Genomic DNA, 16,659 nt, shown 5'->3' on the forward strand with positions numbered 1-16,659 from the left:
GTCCCTAACGAGCGTCACGTACCATCTGATCAGACTTCTTTCATATGCACCGCCATCGCATGGTATTTCGGTGCACTTTAAACGAGTCTGATTAAATTACGGGAATCCTCACGACCCGCCGCCGACGCCGCTTCTCGTGGTTAAGGGGGCAAAACTAAAACGACGGCGGAGACGGTTTCTCTCGTTCACTGATATATATATATGTGTGTGTGTGTGTGTGTACACGTTTGTAAACATATTATAATATGCACGGTTGGTACGTATATAATATAATAATAATGTTTAGAAATATGGTTTCGCGAATATGAGTCTAATGAGTAACACAACGCTGTAAGTAAACGACGAAAATTAAAAATATGTTATTTTTCCGTGCAATGAGAACTATTGCAACCTCGATTGACCAATAGTCAATGAAGTTTTGGTTTCATGATTGCTCAAGATCAGAAGTTATCAAAATACAGCGGCACGAGAACAATATCGATCAACGGTTCTAGAGCTGACTTTAATCTGGTAAATCCAACTATGAAAATTAAATTAGCGTGCTATAGTCTTTATATTTTATTAGGTAATTTAGGTAAATTTTATAAGGATGATTAAGTAGATAAAAGTACCTGCAGTTCGCGTGAAATGCTTGGATATGAAATCGTATTCAGTATTGAGTGTTGGTCGCAAAGTGGATGAGATGCTGTCAGTTTACACGATGTAGGAAGTCGGTTTGTTTGGTCGACTTCGCTAGAATTTCAGGAAATTCCTTCCCGGAGAGAAGGGTTGATTGAATAGACGTTTTTTGAGTATAGAAGAGTCTGTTGAGTTTCTCTGGGGTTTATTGTTGTAGTGTTAGAACATACAAATTTCTGGTTGAAATAATTAGTTATTAGACTAATAACTTTTTGTTTGGGGTGTCCGGAATTTCAAACCGTGTATGCTTCAAACACAAACAATTCAGATTTCAAATGATCTGCAACTTTACTTTAAAATATCATTTTCTTCGGATTTCAAATTTTAGCATGACTTGGAATTTTTTTTCTTGATTTTTTGTTTTCATCATCTGTACGCTGTACCTGAAATAATAATTAGAGTATGAACTGAGATAGACTGCCCGTAAACAGTATAACCCATTTACAAACAATATGATAAAAAGTTGAAAAAACATACATTTTCTTATGATAAATTTTCATTTAATCTTATCTTCATAATCAAATAGTGTCGCAGTAGAATTTAAAAAAACTGATTCAATTTTTAAAAAATTATTTTAATTCATATTGAGTACATTTGAAGTTAAATACTTTGCCCGTCATTTTTCAAAAAAAATTCCTTTAAGGTCATTATATGGGGTTCGCGCAACATAATGTTTGATGACTATTTTTGGTAATCCTCACTCTAACCTAACCTAACTTATGGTGAGTACACTGTACACATAACATAATGTGTATAGGGGTACTATATAAAATTAACATTTAACATTAGAACAAGTTAAGTAAACGTCATGTATAATACAAAAATAATGCTACACTACACTGAGCTGCACTTAATTTGCAGATCACTTGCTTATAGAATCGTTTACTGGGGAAGTGAGGAATATAAAAATAAAAACTATTTTTTTATCATCATTAATTCATTTCATTTTATCATATAGTTTAATTTAATTGCAGGCTAATATGGAAAATAAATTACCTTGCTCTCAAGTATAATTAACTATTTGGTAATTTATTTTCCTCATCGAAGATTTGTATTCGATAATAATATGTTTAATGTGTTTTACTTTTATTAAATCTATAACTTATAATAAAGGATGATTACAAAACATGTATTTTACGGAATTATTACCGGTTGGCAGAATCCAAGTGACCTTCACTAATGTACCTATAATTACTAATTAGCCATTAATTATCGCTGATTATATTTTGAATTAAAGCAACTCAACAAAAAATTAGTTTTAACTCCTATACCTACTAGATACCTATGTTCATATAATTATACTATTAGATCACGGGTAATATTCATTTGCATAATATGCAGATATGCAATATCATATACCAATCGCCTTTTTCCACAAAAATTTATATTTTACGAATTTGTAATTTTAACTATGTATTAATAATTTTTCTACATGAAATAAATTCAACCTAATACTGTCAGACCTGACGTTTTTCTATCCGTCACGTGAATCACGTGAATCATTGTTACCTACCTATCGAGTTTTTTTATGAGATTTCGTTTCATCGTTTATACTCGCACAATAACCAGTTACCTACATGTCTTCTAAGCTTAAATAATGTCCATTGATGAGTTGAGTGTTCTTTTTATGCATTCAACCTTATTTTGGATGACAAACGCCATGATGGTTTCACAATGGATTACTTGGAGCTAGACCGGTAATATAGCGACGCCCCTGGTAATATTATACTGCTATGAAAACTATAGGTACCCATTATAGTACTTAGTAGGTCATAAAGGAATGTTACTTCATTTATATCAATATTTATTGTTTCCAACAAGAATTATTTTTTATTGAATTAATACGCGTACCACACATTTACCATACCTACCTATAACTCATAACAAAATTATCAAAAGTAGTTTTTATTAAATTTAATTTTCTCTACATAATTTAATATTATCTATTGGTGCTTATTTCAAGCATTTATGCTGCATTTTTGCATACCTGCATAAATAATATACAATCGAGTTTTATGTTGTAGCTAATTATCCGTAGTCAGATGATTATTAATTTTTTTTATAATGCGAAGTTTTAGTATTGAAATATTGAGTAATGAAATAAATATTAAAGTTTGTAAATATTACCAACTCAAAATATCAACTTCAATATCGGATAAATGATATAGGTATTTTATGAATTATGAAAGTAGTTTGTAGTTTTACTTTAATTTACTTTCAACTTGTATAAAAAATAGTTAAAAATAATTTTTCCATTAGGATAATAACAGCATAACAGTACAGAACATTACGATATCACCGTAGATCTAAAAAAAACTGGCGGCGTATCATGCATTAGTGGTCGCTTTCGTGACAATGGCGATGTGGGAAAAATGCGAATATCTATGTCGTCAGTCCGTTGATACTGTCACACGACAAACATGCATTATACTACACGGAGGAAAAATAGAAACAATAAACAAATAAATGTTTGGTGGGGACCTCTCAGGTCCGGTTTGTTATACCTTAAGGAGTTCTCCGAGACGACTACCCTGCACGGTATACGCCATATTGGCCTATCCAACAGACATTTCATAGAAATGTAAGTAGTACAACAAATAATAGTACTTGATAAAATTTACATATGAAATCATCAATGCAATAAATAATATTAATTTTTCAAAAATTTATAATATAACAATACATTGATTACGTCCTCTTTGCAATTATTAACATGAAAAAAATATACAAGTCATATGGATATAAACACTATAATTCAACTTATATATTATTTTATTTATTATAAGCAATAAGCATATACCGAAAATGTAGGTAATTGTTATCGAATGTTCTATACATTTTGTATACACCTCATAAAACCGTTTTACTCAGATTTCTTTGGGTTCTGTGTGAAATGTTGGCAATTTACGGATCTTATAATGTGATGCGTAACAGTTGGATACGATACAATACAAATCCTACTGTTATAACAGTACAGAAGGATTATCGTTTTTGGTACCTTCAGTTTCCAAGTACAACATTCTGTTACGTAGACCCAGTGGACACAGAATTCGCTAAAGATTATGTACAGCGGTGAGTGGATACTGGATAATATGTGTACATATTATGTTTGAAAACCTTATACTAATTTAATTTGTGATATTGTTTTATCTAGTAAATGGAAAGTAAGTTCTGGCAAAAAATTTGATTACTACATGGATTTTGTGAAAAAAGTTGCAAACGCAACGTATGAAAACATAGACAGCATGGCGCCTTATGTCAATAATACTGAATTAATAAATATTGACATTATAGACTTGGTTTTGAAGGTATTTTAAAATTTGTCTTTTTTATAAGGTTTTTAAAATGTATAGCTAGGTATTTTAATAAACTCATAAAAAATTCATGATTTTGAACATATTTTGTAAGTTATTACCTACCTTATCCGTTGTTATATTTATTATGATTTATGAATAAATCTGGTATCTTTTATAAAAATGTCTATCTAGACTTTTGTAATAAAAAAGTTTAAAAAATAACTTAAAATTCTTCTAATTATTTATAAAATATTTTATTGTTTGTAGGGAATAATGGTATAGGTAAGTAGTATAATTGTGAAAAATGTCTAGTCCCTGTGATTTATAATGATTTTCAATTACATTAGAACGTTACTTTTTGTCAAAGTTTTAATTTTAAAGAATCATTAAAAAATTAGATTTTATAATTGCTGTAAGAAAACTTATGAGAAACGTTGTGTTAAATATTTAATCCTAGAAGATATTCTAATTAAAATAATAAAATTAGTATCCACGTATAGTATAATTAATAGGTAGTATAATTGATAAGCATTAGTGTTAATTATTATTTGTCAAAATATTTTTATTTTTCTATAATTATTATCTTACAGGTACATGCTGAACCTCGTTATAAAACCACAATATTCAGCACTGACTATAAAAATATCACTTTTCAACCAGTATTAACTGAAATGGGAATCTGTTACACTTTTAGTGGAACAATAACTAATTATTTAACACCTAAGTAAGCATTTTTTTGAATAATATATTTCAATATAAATGTCAGCAATTTATTTTTTCATTATCTAAGTGACTGGGTATTAGAAATCATAACAATATCTATATATAGTTATATTAATTTAATAATGTTTAAAATACCAAATAATTTAACTATATTATGATGATATAAAAACCAGTGTTGTGATTTACCTACCTAAAAACCCCTATATAACGGTTTTGCTAAAATTATAACAAATAATAAAAAGTTTTAAGTTATATAGATAAAGCTATTATTTACTAATTATTCAGCCCATCTTTATAATTATTACAGTAGTGAACTTCAAAACGTAAATTCCAACTCTCCAATACCGTCGTGTAACTTTCTCAACTCATTATGTTACGCAAGAGCAGAAAACTTACCTCGAAGTGTTTTGGTAATTATAAAAAATTTTTATGCGACATTAATGGATTTATTGTTTATACTTTATAATTAATATAATTGCGGACCCATTGATTTATATAAAAATAACCTGGTAAACGCAGTATAATTTTTTGTGTAGGTATTTTAATTTATTTTTAAAACATAAATATAATTTAATTTTAAGTGGAAGGATTAACGGTAATCATATAGTTTATTATGAATTCAACATTAAACTAATGCCTATAATATAATAATATACAGTAAACAGTTTAAACACATAAGTACACAATATTATTATTTAGTGGCATGAATTGGAAACCTGGAGCACGTTATTTTTTTTATTTAAAAATTGAATTAGATTATATTAAAACTTACTCACCATTGATTATTCTGTAGTCTATATATTGTGAAATAAATATATTTATCAGTAGTTTACCTAAAATGTAATTAGTTAAAACATATATATTGCGATATTATCTCCATTACAGTATTATGTGCATGACCCAAAAGAAGTGCCAAATATAGTAGACAAATATTATTCGGTGCAAGAGAATATGGAACGAGATACAACGTTCACGTTTTGGGAGATGACATCAGCTCCTGAATTAAGACGGCTAAGTCCGTCGCAACGTCGATGTCGTTTCATGGACGAACCGATGGACGACACAATACCCGTTTACAGTTACAACGTGTGTAGGATGATATGCAGAAGAAATCTGGCTCTGAAGATGTGCAAGTGTACACCGCACTTTTACCCGTACCCAGGTGCATCACAATATTAGCATAGTTGATTTTAAATGAAAATTATTACACACATTTGTGTACTTAAATACAATATATCTGGCAATAATATTATACCAATATACTGCCGTAATTTATTATTCCCAAATGCAATGCAATTATTACGAATTCGTCTCCAATTTATAAAAACTCAATACTTGAAAAGTCAACAGACTATCTTTTTTAGTAATATTATTATTCGTTTTAATTGATGGAAATTGGATTTTAAACATTAGGCGTCTGTACTGTGGGGGAGCGCTCCAGTGTATTGAGTGCCTGTGCTTTAAAAAAATCATGTCAGAATAAAAAAATCAGTGTACAAAATACATGTATTAATTTAGTTTACATTTTGTATGTTATGTAATCTTATATTACAAATTACAATAATTCGATGTACAAGTTTCCTCACCACATTAGCACATTAAAAGAAAATCGATATTGTATCAAACTTCTTAATGTTACATGAGGTATTGTACGTGGCGCGTTTTTTTTATCGTGGTTTCCCCAAGTATGAACTTGGGCCTAGTCCACGCAGAGGAGAATGGGCATTTATAATAAGAGAAACGTATAATTTATAGTTTTAAATTGTGAATTCTAAGCTAAACTCACTGACAATTGTTTTATGACTTTGAATTAATATAAATATAATTATCACTCGTCTGACCGACAATTTCCCATTGCCCTCATACCAGTGTTGAATTCAAGACGCTTAAAATATTATCCAAAATAAATGGGAGTATTGCAGTATCTGGCATAAATACAAAATGCAAATTTATAAAAATAAATTGTTTTTCTCCAGAAATAAAATGTAAAGTGCCACGTTATTAAACATAAATATATATTTTTTATTATTTACATAATATACGCCTCAACTTCTAGGGTTATTGGCGTTTCTGAAATACATTACATTTTAAATATTTATACTGCATATTTTAAGTATTAACTTATATATTTTATCTGTGGAGAAAATTAAATTGTTTAACACTGTTAGGTAATCACGCCTTAATCGATATGTTTATGTCTACTGAATTCAACACTGTATCATATACCTGCAAATAAAATATAATACGTATACATGTATACGTAACCAAAATTAAAATACCTAATAGCTAATAATAAATCTAATAGTTGTAATCTAATAGTACAATATTATTCTTATAATTTCTAAAATAACATTGCTAAACAAAACTTACCCATAATTTAGTATCCTACAATCACTTTTGTTTTAATATTCGTTTAACAAAAAAGAAACATTTTTTTTCACATATCATTATTAATCCACTGTACAATGTACATCCAACTAAATCTTGTTTGTCTTTCTTGAATATATAATAGCTAGAATGATGTGAATAAATGTCCAAACGCAAGAATAATAAGTTTTATCACGATGTATACTTGAATAACTATTCGCTGAAAATAAACTTTGGCAATTATAATAAACAAATTTAAAATTTAAATTAATTTTTGTAAAACAAAACTACTAAAAAACAAATAGTTAACTAAAAATGAAAACAATTGACGATAAAATAATATTGAAATAAAAAAATAATAGAACTCATCCGTTTGGATTCAAATAACAGACAGTCGTCTGTCGATGTAAATTATAAAATAAACATAATATTATAATGATATGTGGTATTTTAGTTGTAGCCAATAAAGTTTTATTTACAGTCTACTATATATTGTATTATCCATTCCAACCAGCATTATATTAAAATATGACCGTTGTCCGTTGTTGGTTTTACTTAATAAATAAAATATATTGTATTATTTTAAGTGCAGTTATTATATTTATTGAATTTATTTATTATAATAGATATTTCATTAAAAAAATCAATACATCTAAGAAATCTTGATTTAAATTTATCATACATTTTTCCACACACAATAAATTCAAATTTAAGTATAACAACTAGAGGGTCAATATTATCTGCATTAATATTTAAGTGCTGTATATATAGTTGGGAACAATGACTTCTATTGATTTTATACAATTAATTATTATCATTTACTTTTATTTGGAAGTTTTGTAACGGTATAAAAAAAAAACATAATACAATGCAGAATGGACGGTAAGCAGGGTGATACATTTTATTCGGCGTGGTGACGGGGCGATAACAAACAAGTAATAACAATGAGTTTTTAATTGTTGATGTTCTTCGACTAGTTAAAATGATTATTTTAAAATAAAAATACCTGATTTTTACAAATAATTTAATACTTACTTTATCATGTACATAATGTGTTTTTATTTTACATAAAAAATAGGTGTTTCTTCACATCGAAAAAAAAATATGTGACGCGATTTGAAAATGTGTTATTTTCCTTCGGCCACCAAAATCTGAACACACTTATATACTTTTAAACAACGTAAACTCGACAATTGACTAGAAAATGTTCTAGGTTAAGTAACTAACAAATACTATATTATAGTGTTGTATTAAGCATAATACCTATATATATATGTATATTTATATTAATGTATTTGCATGAAGTCTGGGTACATTTATGTTGTTACATGTTGGCTGTTATAATACATGAACATTAATATTAAAACCATTAATTAAGTTAAGAAAACATTTATGCAAAAAAGTAACAAACTGTAGTATTAAGTCTAAATAAGTTTTAGACACTTTGAGTAGAATAAAATCAATATGTAGCAACATAGAAACTAGGTTAAGCTATAACATATAAGAGATAGGAGAGGACAAATGTTGGTTTTTCACAGCACTTATTTTTTGATGAAGTCGAACTGTAGAATAAAACAATACCTAATAAATACATGATCTATTTTAATTTCATGTGTTTATTAATTTAAGCCGGAAGCAATCGTCATATACGTCAAAACATTGAATAAAGTAAGAGTTATGTTTTAGGTAAAATGAAAGTTTGCAATATCGAAGGGCTTCGTTGTTTGTCGATTCATAGCAAAATGTTGATAACATTAGAGAAAAATGACGGGACGCCGATTGAATGCAATTGCCAGATGCAGTGCAAGGAAGTTAAACTGTTTTTGGACAGGAATTCGAAAAGGACATGGTAGGTAACACACTCGTACTTATATTATACGTGGTCAAATAAAACAAAAATTAACTAAAGCCATGTACCTACCTACTTATTTTCTCACATAATATAACTATTCCCGTTTTTATATTGTAAATGACAGGGCGTATCCAGTGCCGTGGGACATCCGTTACCGCTGGGCCGTTGACAAATATAGTAAGACACGATTGCGCCGCGACGTCATCTACAGCTTCGAAGATTTATTGGGTGAGTGAGTGAGTGAGTGTGTGTGTGTGTGTGTGTGTGTGTGTGTGTGTGTGTGTGTGTGTGTGTGTGTGTTTGTGTGTGTGTGAGTTCATTGTTTTTCAAAATGAATGATCTCTATCGTTGTCGCCTTGGACCATCACTATATACATCGCAATTCGTTCATGAACGGTATTCTTATTATAAATATACAATAAAGACAATATTGACAATACAAAGGCATATTCAACATCTTGAGTTAGATGTATTAGTGTTCTATCCGCTGTTGTAAGTTCTAGTTGTTTTTAAACTTCATAGAATTTCAATTAACTGCAATAATAATTTAAGTATACTGACAAATATAATAATAAAATCAAGTTTTAAAAATAATAATTAATAATGATATTGCTATTTATTTTAAAATATTCATTCATTGCATTATCCAATTAATACAATGAAATAAAATATATAAATACATATTTTATATGTATACGTAGGTATATATTTGTTATTAATATTATTTTATAATTACTTAGTCGTGATAAGTACAAAATATGTTACTGTCAAAGTTGTCTTGAGATTTACTGTAGTGGTATCTACCTATAGATGTAAACATGTTTCTAATTACATATTCATGGAAAATAATGTTGTTATTATTTATATAATTTATAGAACTAAACATGACACAACGATTAAATTATAAAATCAATTGGCAATTTTAATTTACTCGGTAATTCTTAAATTGTTTTGCTTCATTCTACACAATAAATTATTTTTTTTAAATAAATGTTAACATTTTGATATCAATAGCTGCTGTATCTATAATAATGAAAATTAGTTTTGCAAACTTAAATATTTCGCTTTCTCTAGAAATTGAAGATGATGTAGATCACTAAAGACTTTCTCAACATAATCATTTAGAAAAAAAAAGTAATCCTGCAATTCAAAATTGCCACCCCGTCGTTTTACTATATAATATAGTGTATCTCTACATACACTATATATTGTGTTGCATGAATTATTTTACATTAAAAAAAAAACACATTATAATACATCATCACTAGCGTTATAACCGTCTAAGTCAATATTGAATAAATTTATTTAAAATATAGCAACAACTAAAAAGGTTTATTCATTTAATTTTACGAGGAAGCGTAAATAACAAGATACGTAGACCTAAAGGTACCTGCAGTACATTTTATAATACATATATATTATATATATATAAAGTACATAATAATATATTATTTTATGCAATATATATTATATATATATATACCTGTATCTGTATAGTGTAGTTATATGAATGTATGCCTGTGTGTAGAGTATGTATGTTTTATGCCGTATATGGTTTTTGTAAGTTATACTCGGGAAACGCATATAGGTACCAGGACAAATTATTCCGATAGTCGCACATAATCGCATTATTGCATCGATTACACGGGTAGTTAACATTTTATAACTGTATTATTGGAATATCAATTGTAATGTGTTTTTTACATAAAATATACTAGTATAGGTATATTATGTAGACATTTCGTGTGTGTGTCGTGTGGTAGGTATCCCGCATACTCCGGGAGCATTAAACTGTTGAGAAACAAAACATTTAAATACAATGCTTATACGTATTATACATAGATGATACTACACATGCGCAGCTATAAATTTGCCATTTACATAGGCCGATCGATTTATTCCCATTATAGCGATCATGAATTATGATCACTTGAATTTAGAGAATATTAACAATCACGACTATTCTCGGGTATTACGTCAGCGTCAAAGGAAATTTTGCACGGTTCGAATAATCGAATATGCAATGCATTAGGATTAAATCATATTTATATCTATATAATTATAGAGCTATTTTTTATCAAATTGTACTCGCACCATACCTTCAATAATAATTATATCAAGATATTGGAATTTAGTACGATAAGGCATTTTGAAAACAAATTTCACAATTATTGCTTCCATAAAGTAGATTTACAATAGAGAAAACTGATTACGAATGACTTAAATCATCTTACAATTATTCAATTTTTAGTTAAGCAATTATTGTTTCTCAAAATTGCCTATATTAAACCCCTTAATAAAATTGTTAATGACACGTCGTTATCATATTATTATTGTAATATTATTTTTATTATTACAAACTTTTACATTTTGAACATAATATTCAATAGTTCTGATAATATATAGTTGAAAATTGATTGATACTTCTAGATCCAAACATAGAAAGCGATTTACTGTTGGTTAAAATAAAAAAAATTAGTGACGGCCTTGATAACTTGATAATTGTATAGGTAGTAAAAAAAAATACCTCAAATGTTATTAGAGTATGCTTTCAATAAAAAATAAAAACAAAAAAACAATTTATTTTTACTTTACATAGTTAGCACTTAACCAACAACTACTCTGATTGGCTATATTGAAAAACATTAACAGAATGACACGCCCATAATACAATCGTTTATTTAAATTTTTATACCATACAATTAATGACGATAAAAAGTTACCAAACAATTAATTTAAAATTCATACATTAAAATCATATGCAGTCGATGCAGATAGATTTTTATCTACATCATGGTTAAAAGGACTATTTTCATACTTACAAATGTAGGTGCTGGTAAATGTATAGAGGTATATATCAGGCCAGAATTTAACTTCGGACAAATCGTAATTTTCCGAATGATTTTTCAATTCCAAATAACCATAAATCCGATTACATTTCATTTCTGCTGGACAAAAAGTACAAAATATAAATTATTCAATTCATAAAATTTAAATTTAAAAAAAAATAATTAAAATATATTTTTTAGGTATTTAATTTGCCTTTATAATGGTACTATTATATTTGATTATTACTATTCCGGGCAGTCTCGATTTACCTCAAATTTACTAATATTATTGTTAGATGTATATATTTTTTTTTAAAGAATATTGGTTTTATATGATTATAATAAAATTAATTTAGATATACAATCCTCCATCAGATTTATATAATTATACCTTTATACCTAGTATAGATTTCCATTGTATTTTTTAATTTATAATATGATGTTAAAACAATAATTTTGATTTTCAGAATTTCTGTGCATAATTTGTCTAGACTCCAGACTTTTAGTCAAAAACGAGTCCGAACTTTTTTTTTAATCAGAATTATTTTCCCACGACTTTTTTTTACCGATTACCGTGTTACTGCAGTCACTGCGATATCAGATGTGTTACAATAATATAATATATCGCGTCTCAGTGCCCAGTGGTTATTTTACTAAATATTATGAAATAATAATAAATACTAATTTTAATTTTAATTTTTATGGCGGTGCATGAAATAATGAAAGACGTAAAACGTTTATTCCGTCACGCGATGCCCGAGATGAGGCTGTGTCCGTAACATTTTACCGACGCAGAGGCATTTAATATTATATAAATCCATACTAAATCGTTTTATACGTTGTTGGACATAAATCCGTCGGTAATTGATCATGCAGAGTAGCATATGGTGTATATTTTCTCAGTAAAACTCGAGCGCATAACACCGTATAATATGGAGGCGATGGATGTATGTATGTAATATCTTACAGATAGTGGCGGTGGCGTAACTGGGTAAAATACTAGGTGTATGAAGGGGGGGGGGGAGGAATTTATTTATTCACCATAATTTAATTGTTTGTTTTTACACAGGTCTATTAAAACTAGCTTTATATGGCTTAGAAACAAATCGGGTACCCATGAATGTGACGGCCAAATCCTCATGTAATATTAAGTGCCTATTTTCATAAATGGTTTCCTTCAAAAAAGATACTTTATTACTTGTTTAGAAAAAATAATGTGATGGTAGTTTTGTAATCATATAATTTATGAAATAATATTATTGGGTTACTTTTGTAACCTAGGTAATGCGATGACGTTAACAATATGTCAACATATAGATATTATACAACAGTGAAAACATGAAATAAATTTACTTAATACCTATACAATATACCCAATTATTTGAGAAAAAAAGTATTTTCATCTTATAAAATATGTACCTATGTTGAATATTGTATTGTACTCTTTTTTATTCTAGACAATTTAAAGATCTCTACTGTTGGCATATCTGGTGAGGGTGAATGATACATTTGCCCCTCGTAAAAAATTCAGGGAACAAGAGCTCCACAATTAATCCACTACATATATCATGTATACCTACATAATATTGTAAATTGAATATAGACATAATTATCTCTGTATATTATAGCTCTATAAGTAATACAATATAATATATAGGTTAAAACCATACGCCCATACAGCTTTTGTTAAAGACCGTTCGGTTGCAAAAGAAATAAATAGTATTTAAAAAAAAACCACCAGAACGTATACGATTTAAAACACTTCGTAAACAATTTTAACGAGTATTAAATATAATTAAGCCATTTGTCAAATTTTATTATAGTTTCGTAAAATATAGCTTTTTGCATAAAATAAAATAATATACAATACGCCTAATGATGACGGCGTGTATAATACATAATATGCAGGAGGTACACGTTGCAGTCGCCTTAACGTACCATTTCGTCTAACAAAATAAAATATGACGTCTACTCATAAGTTATACCTACTGTGTAGGTATACACAATATTTATGTAATTCGCAAATAAACACTAATTGCACAATAAACTGCACGTACTTTGTATTTTAATATTATACTGTATAATAATATAACGAAAGCTTTATTTATATTCGTTTCGATAATATTTTTTATATAATAAAATTTATATTTATATTACTAAAATATTATGTATAATATTGTTTACTTACACCAATTATTTCAGTTTCCCTTGGAGGTACGGCGTCATTTTTCCTCGGCTGCAGCGTTCTATCTTTCATCGAAATTGGATACTATCTCACATTAAGACTGTATTGGTTTGTCAATCGGAAACACAGAGATTAATTTATTATTATAGCAATACCGTCGTCTGGCGTAACCCCATATTTAGTAGAAACTGCAAACTATACATGTAATTTTTTATTTGTTTATTGCAATATTGTAATGATACCCATGTATTAGGTATGTATAAACTATAAACTATACTTATGTGAATACATTAATTGTTCATTATATTTTAGATTCTCAGCGGTGAGATGAATGTATTGATTTTACAATGATGTGTTTTTTTATGCCTGCACCGTCTTTTCTAGCAGTAAAAATGCTTCAATCTTCAATTTTAATATGTCTTTAATTGTAGAAAAATAAATATAGTTGGTCATTTGGGGGAGGGGGGAAGTAACCATGTACCACATAACAGTATAATATAATATAATGTAACGTCAATCGCGATAAACGAGAAATAAAATAAATTAAAAAAAATAGTGCAAAATTGTTGGTTAATGGCTGGGGACCGAACCACCAAAGTACCTACCCATTAATTAAAAGCGATTAGTTTCATGATGAACGTATTAAATAATCATTTTTTTCAAAAACTTACTCGACCAAAAATGTGGGCCCCTAATCTAACTCTCCAGCGGCACTCACATCTCCCACTACAATTAGCATTAGAGGGTTTAGCTTTAGGAGAGCTTATTTAGTTTCAACACATCTTTCGATCGACGACGCCATCGGTCGTACAAGTGTTTTTGCTATTTTCTCGAGTATTTAAATACACGATTTGCTTGTTCTCGTGATCAAAAGTTGAAAAAAACGATTAACTGTGATATGCGTCTATCCAGAATCATACAGTAAACTCTCAATTGGCCGTGGAATAGAGAGGCATGGCAACCTCAAGAATAAGTGAATTCTGCGGTTAATCCGCAAAATACAAGTAATTGCAGAAACAAAAATGCTATTATTATAGAACTAAAAAAATTATATTATGTAACAGTTATTAAATAGTATTTAAAGAAAATTAAATAAATACAAGTATTTTTATTCAATCATTACAATTAAGCAGTTCCTTCTTTTTATTCAAGAAATCTCCAAACAATTATTTTATTTATCTACAATTCAAAATTTTTATTAGTTAAAATTTACCTTTACTTAATCTTGTTAGCTTTGTTACTTTCTTCTCTTTTACATTGTATTATTATTTATTACTGCATTATCTAATATCAAACATTTATCATTTACACATGGGCTACCACTTTTTCTGTGTACCCTGTTTTTGTGGACACATGGCACGTATATTATATTTTTTATACATTTTTGTTTATTCATGTATATATCAACCCTTCACGACCATATATGTACTGCACTGTTTTTGATATTAAATAATAAATTAAGAATACAAGGTATAAAAAAGAAAAAATCTTTGGATTGGCCAATCAGATACCTGGCTCAGCCAAAAATTATGTTGTGTCAAACTTGTATGTTCAAAATTATAATGTTATCTAAAATAAACAATTATCGATGGAGAGGGCAGGACCTTCCCAAAAAAAATATTTAAATGACGACTATATAGCTTATAGCGACGGGGTGAAAATCATAGAATAAAGAGATACTGCAGTTTTTAGTTTTATAAACCATATAACAAATTCTAAATTAATATTTTTGATAATATAATATTTTGTGTAAAGTAAGATTTTAATTTTTGACCGGGAGAAATTGATCCGTTCTGGTGGTAGAAGGCAAGGGGGAAAAGTCTTAGATTTCGATTGCTATACTGTACATCAGGGCGATTACCTAATTGCCCTCTTTGTTACACTGTATAAGGTAGGTACTTTTATTAAATATTATACTAGGTAAAGTAACACTTGTTTGACCCAACTTATAAAGTTATATGCATAATATGCAAGTGTGCTTAACGACTCAGACGACTCAAATCCCGGTTTGAAACATTACCTATATTACACGATGTTAAAGGGGCTGATGAGTATGGCTTTTTTACCCATCAATTAAATCCATAAACAGATCTGAGGCACAGCCGATCTCGTAATATATTAATATAGTAAAATTGTATTATATTTATGTACATTATACATACAATGTACAGGGCAAATGGTTGATTTATCAAACATGCTCACCTCCATTTTTTCCTTCGGCAGATGACAGTAAATTCATATAATGTATTACATAAAAAATTCTTCTTTTGTATGTGTTGATGTACCTAATTCAAAATTTGAATGAGTAGTTTCTCGGTTATCAATATGTTTATACTTAAATTAATAGTTGTTAAAAATGATTTTACAAAAGTATAAATTAGATGTAATAATGGATCAAACATATTTATTACCCTTAAAATTGCAGAATAATAACATTATAGTTTTAATTTATTTTCAACGTTTGAATTCGATTGTCGATACTTATAGAAGCCAGACGGACCGAATGACAGAAGGTTATCTTCTATAGTGCGGTTTAAGATATAGTACAATATCGATGTTATCATATTATTACTTTATTTAAAAAATAAACGAATCTCGTCCCTTGAAAACAAATTCTCCAGCGTTCCGACGACACTGTTGCACACTTGCTCGCCGAAACGCGGAATCGACGGCAACGGGCAGTTGACGCCAGCGTCCTCTAGCGGTGAATAACACATAACACCGACAACA

At 28.5% G+C, this 16,659-nt stretch overlaps 1 protein-coding gene and 1 long non-coding RNA gene across 6 annotated transcripts; one reads left to right on the forward strand and one right to left on the reverse strand.

Annotated features, from left to right (window-relative positions):
- Positions 1–3,096: 3,096 nt before the first annotated feature.
- Positions 3,097–14,091, forward strand: LOC111035768 (acid-sensing ion channel 4-like). 2 transcript variants are annotated; one of them, XM_022317522.1, is made up of 9 exons: positions 3,097–3,259; positions 3,550–3,750; positions 3,833–3,986; positions 4,565–4,698; positions 5,005–5,107; positions 5,583–5,859; positions 8,751–8,913; positions 9,041–9,144; positions 13,947–14,091. In XM_022317522.1, the coding sequence occupies exons 1-9, from the start codon at positions 3,099–3,101 to the stop codon at positions 14,063–14,065; spliced, it is 1,416 nt and encodes a 471-aa protein (XP_022173214.1). In that variant the 5' UTR covers positions 3,097–3,098; the 3' UTR covers positions 14,066–14,091. The 2 variants fall into 2 exon arrangements, with proteins under 2 accessions (XP_022173214.1, XP_022173216.1); XM_022317524.1 differs by lacking the exon at positions 13,947–14,091 and adding an exon at positions 13,202–13,274.
- LOC111035770 lies at positions 10,411–16,640 on the reverse strand. Of its 4 annotated transcripts, none has more exons than XR_002604678.1 (5): positions 16,341–16,640; positions 16,132–16,214; positions 13,933–14,124; positions 11,739–11,861; positions 10,411–10,707 (listed from the first exon to the last, which is right to left on the reverse strand). It is a non-coding gene; the product is annotated as an uncharacterized LOC111035770 (long non-coding RNA). The 4 variants fall into 4 exon arrangements; XR_002604679.1 differs by lacking the exon at positions 10,411–10,707 and adding an exon at positions 11,309–11,369; XR_002604680.1 differs by lacking the exon at positions 10,411–10,707 and having other exon boundaries at positions 11,420–11,861; positions 13,933–14,029.
- Positions 16,641–16,659: the final 19 nt, after the last annotated feature.

Source organism: Myzus persicae, unplaced genomic scaffold, assembly GCF_001856785.1.
Source record: "Myzus persicae strain clone G006 unplaced genomic scaffold, MPER_G0061.0, whole genome shotgun sequence".
NCBI lineage: Eukaryota > Metazoa > Arthropoda > Insecta > Hemiptera > Aphididae > Myzus > Myzus persicae.

What these genes read in the sequence shown, in the direction of transcription:
- LOC111035768 (XM_022317522.1), top strand. Translation starts at nt 3,099, where the DNA reads ATGCATTATACTACACGGAGGAAAAATAGAAACAATAAACAAATAAAT. An exon ending in GCTAAAGATTATGTACAGCG is followed by an intron (nt 3,751 to 3,832) that starts GTGAGTGGATAC and finishes TGTTTTATCTAG; the next exon opens with TAAATGGAAAGTAAGTTCTG. An exon ending in CAGCTTCGAAGATTTATTGG is followed by an intron (nt 9,145 to 13,946) that starts GTGAGTGAGTGA and finishes CAATTATTTCAG; the next exon opens with TTTCCCTTGGAGGTACGGCG.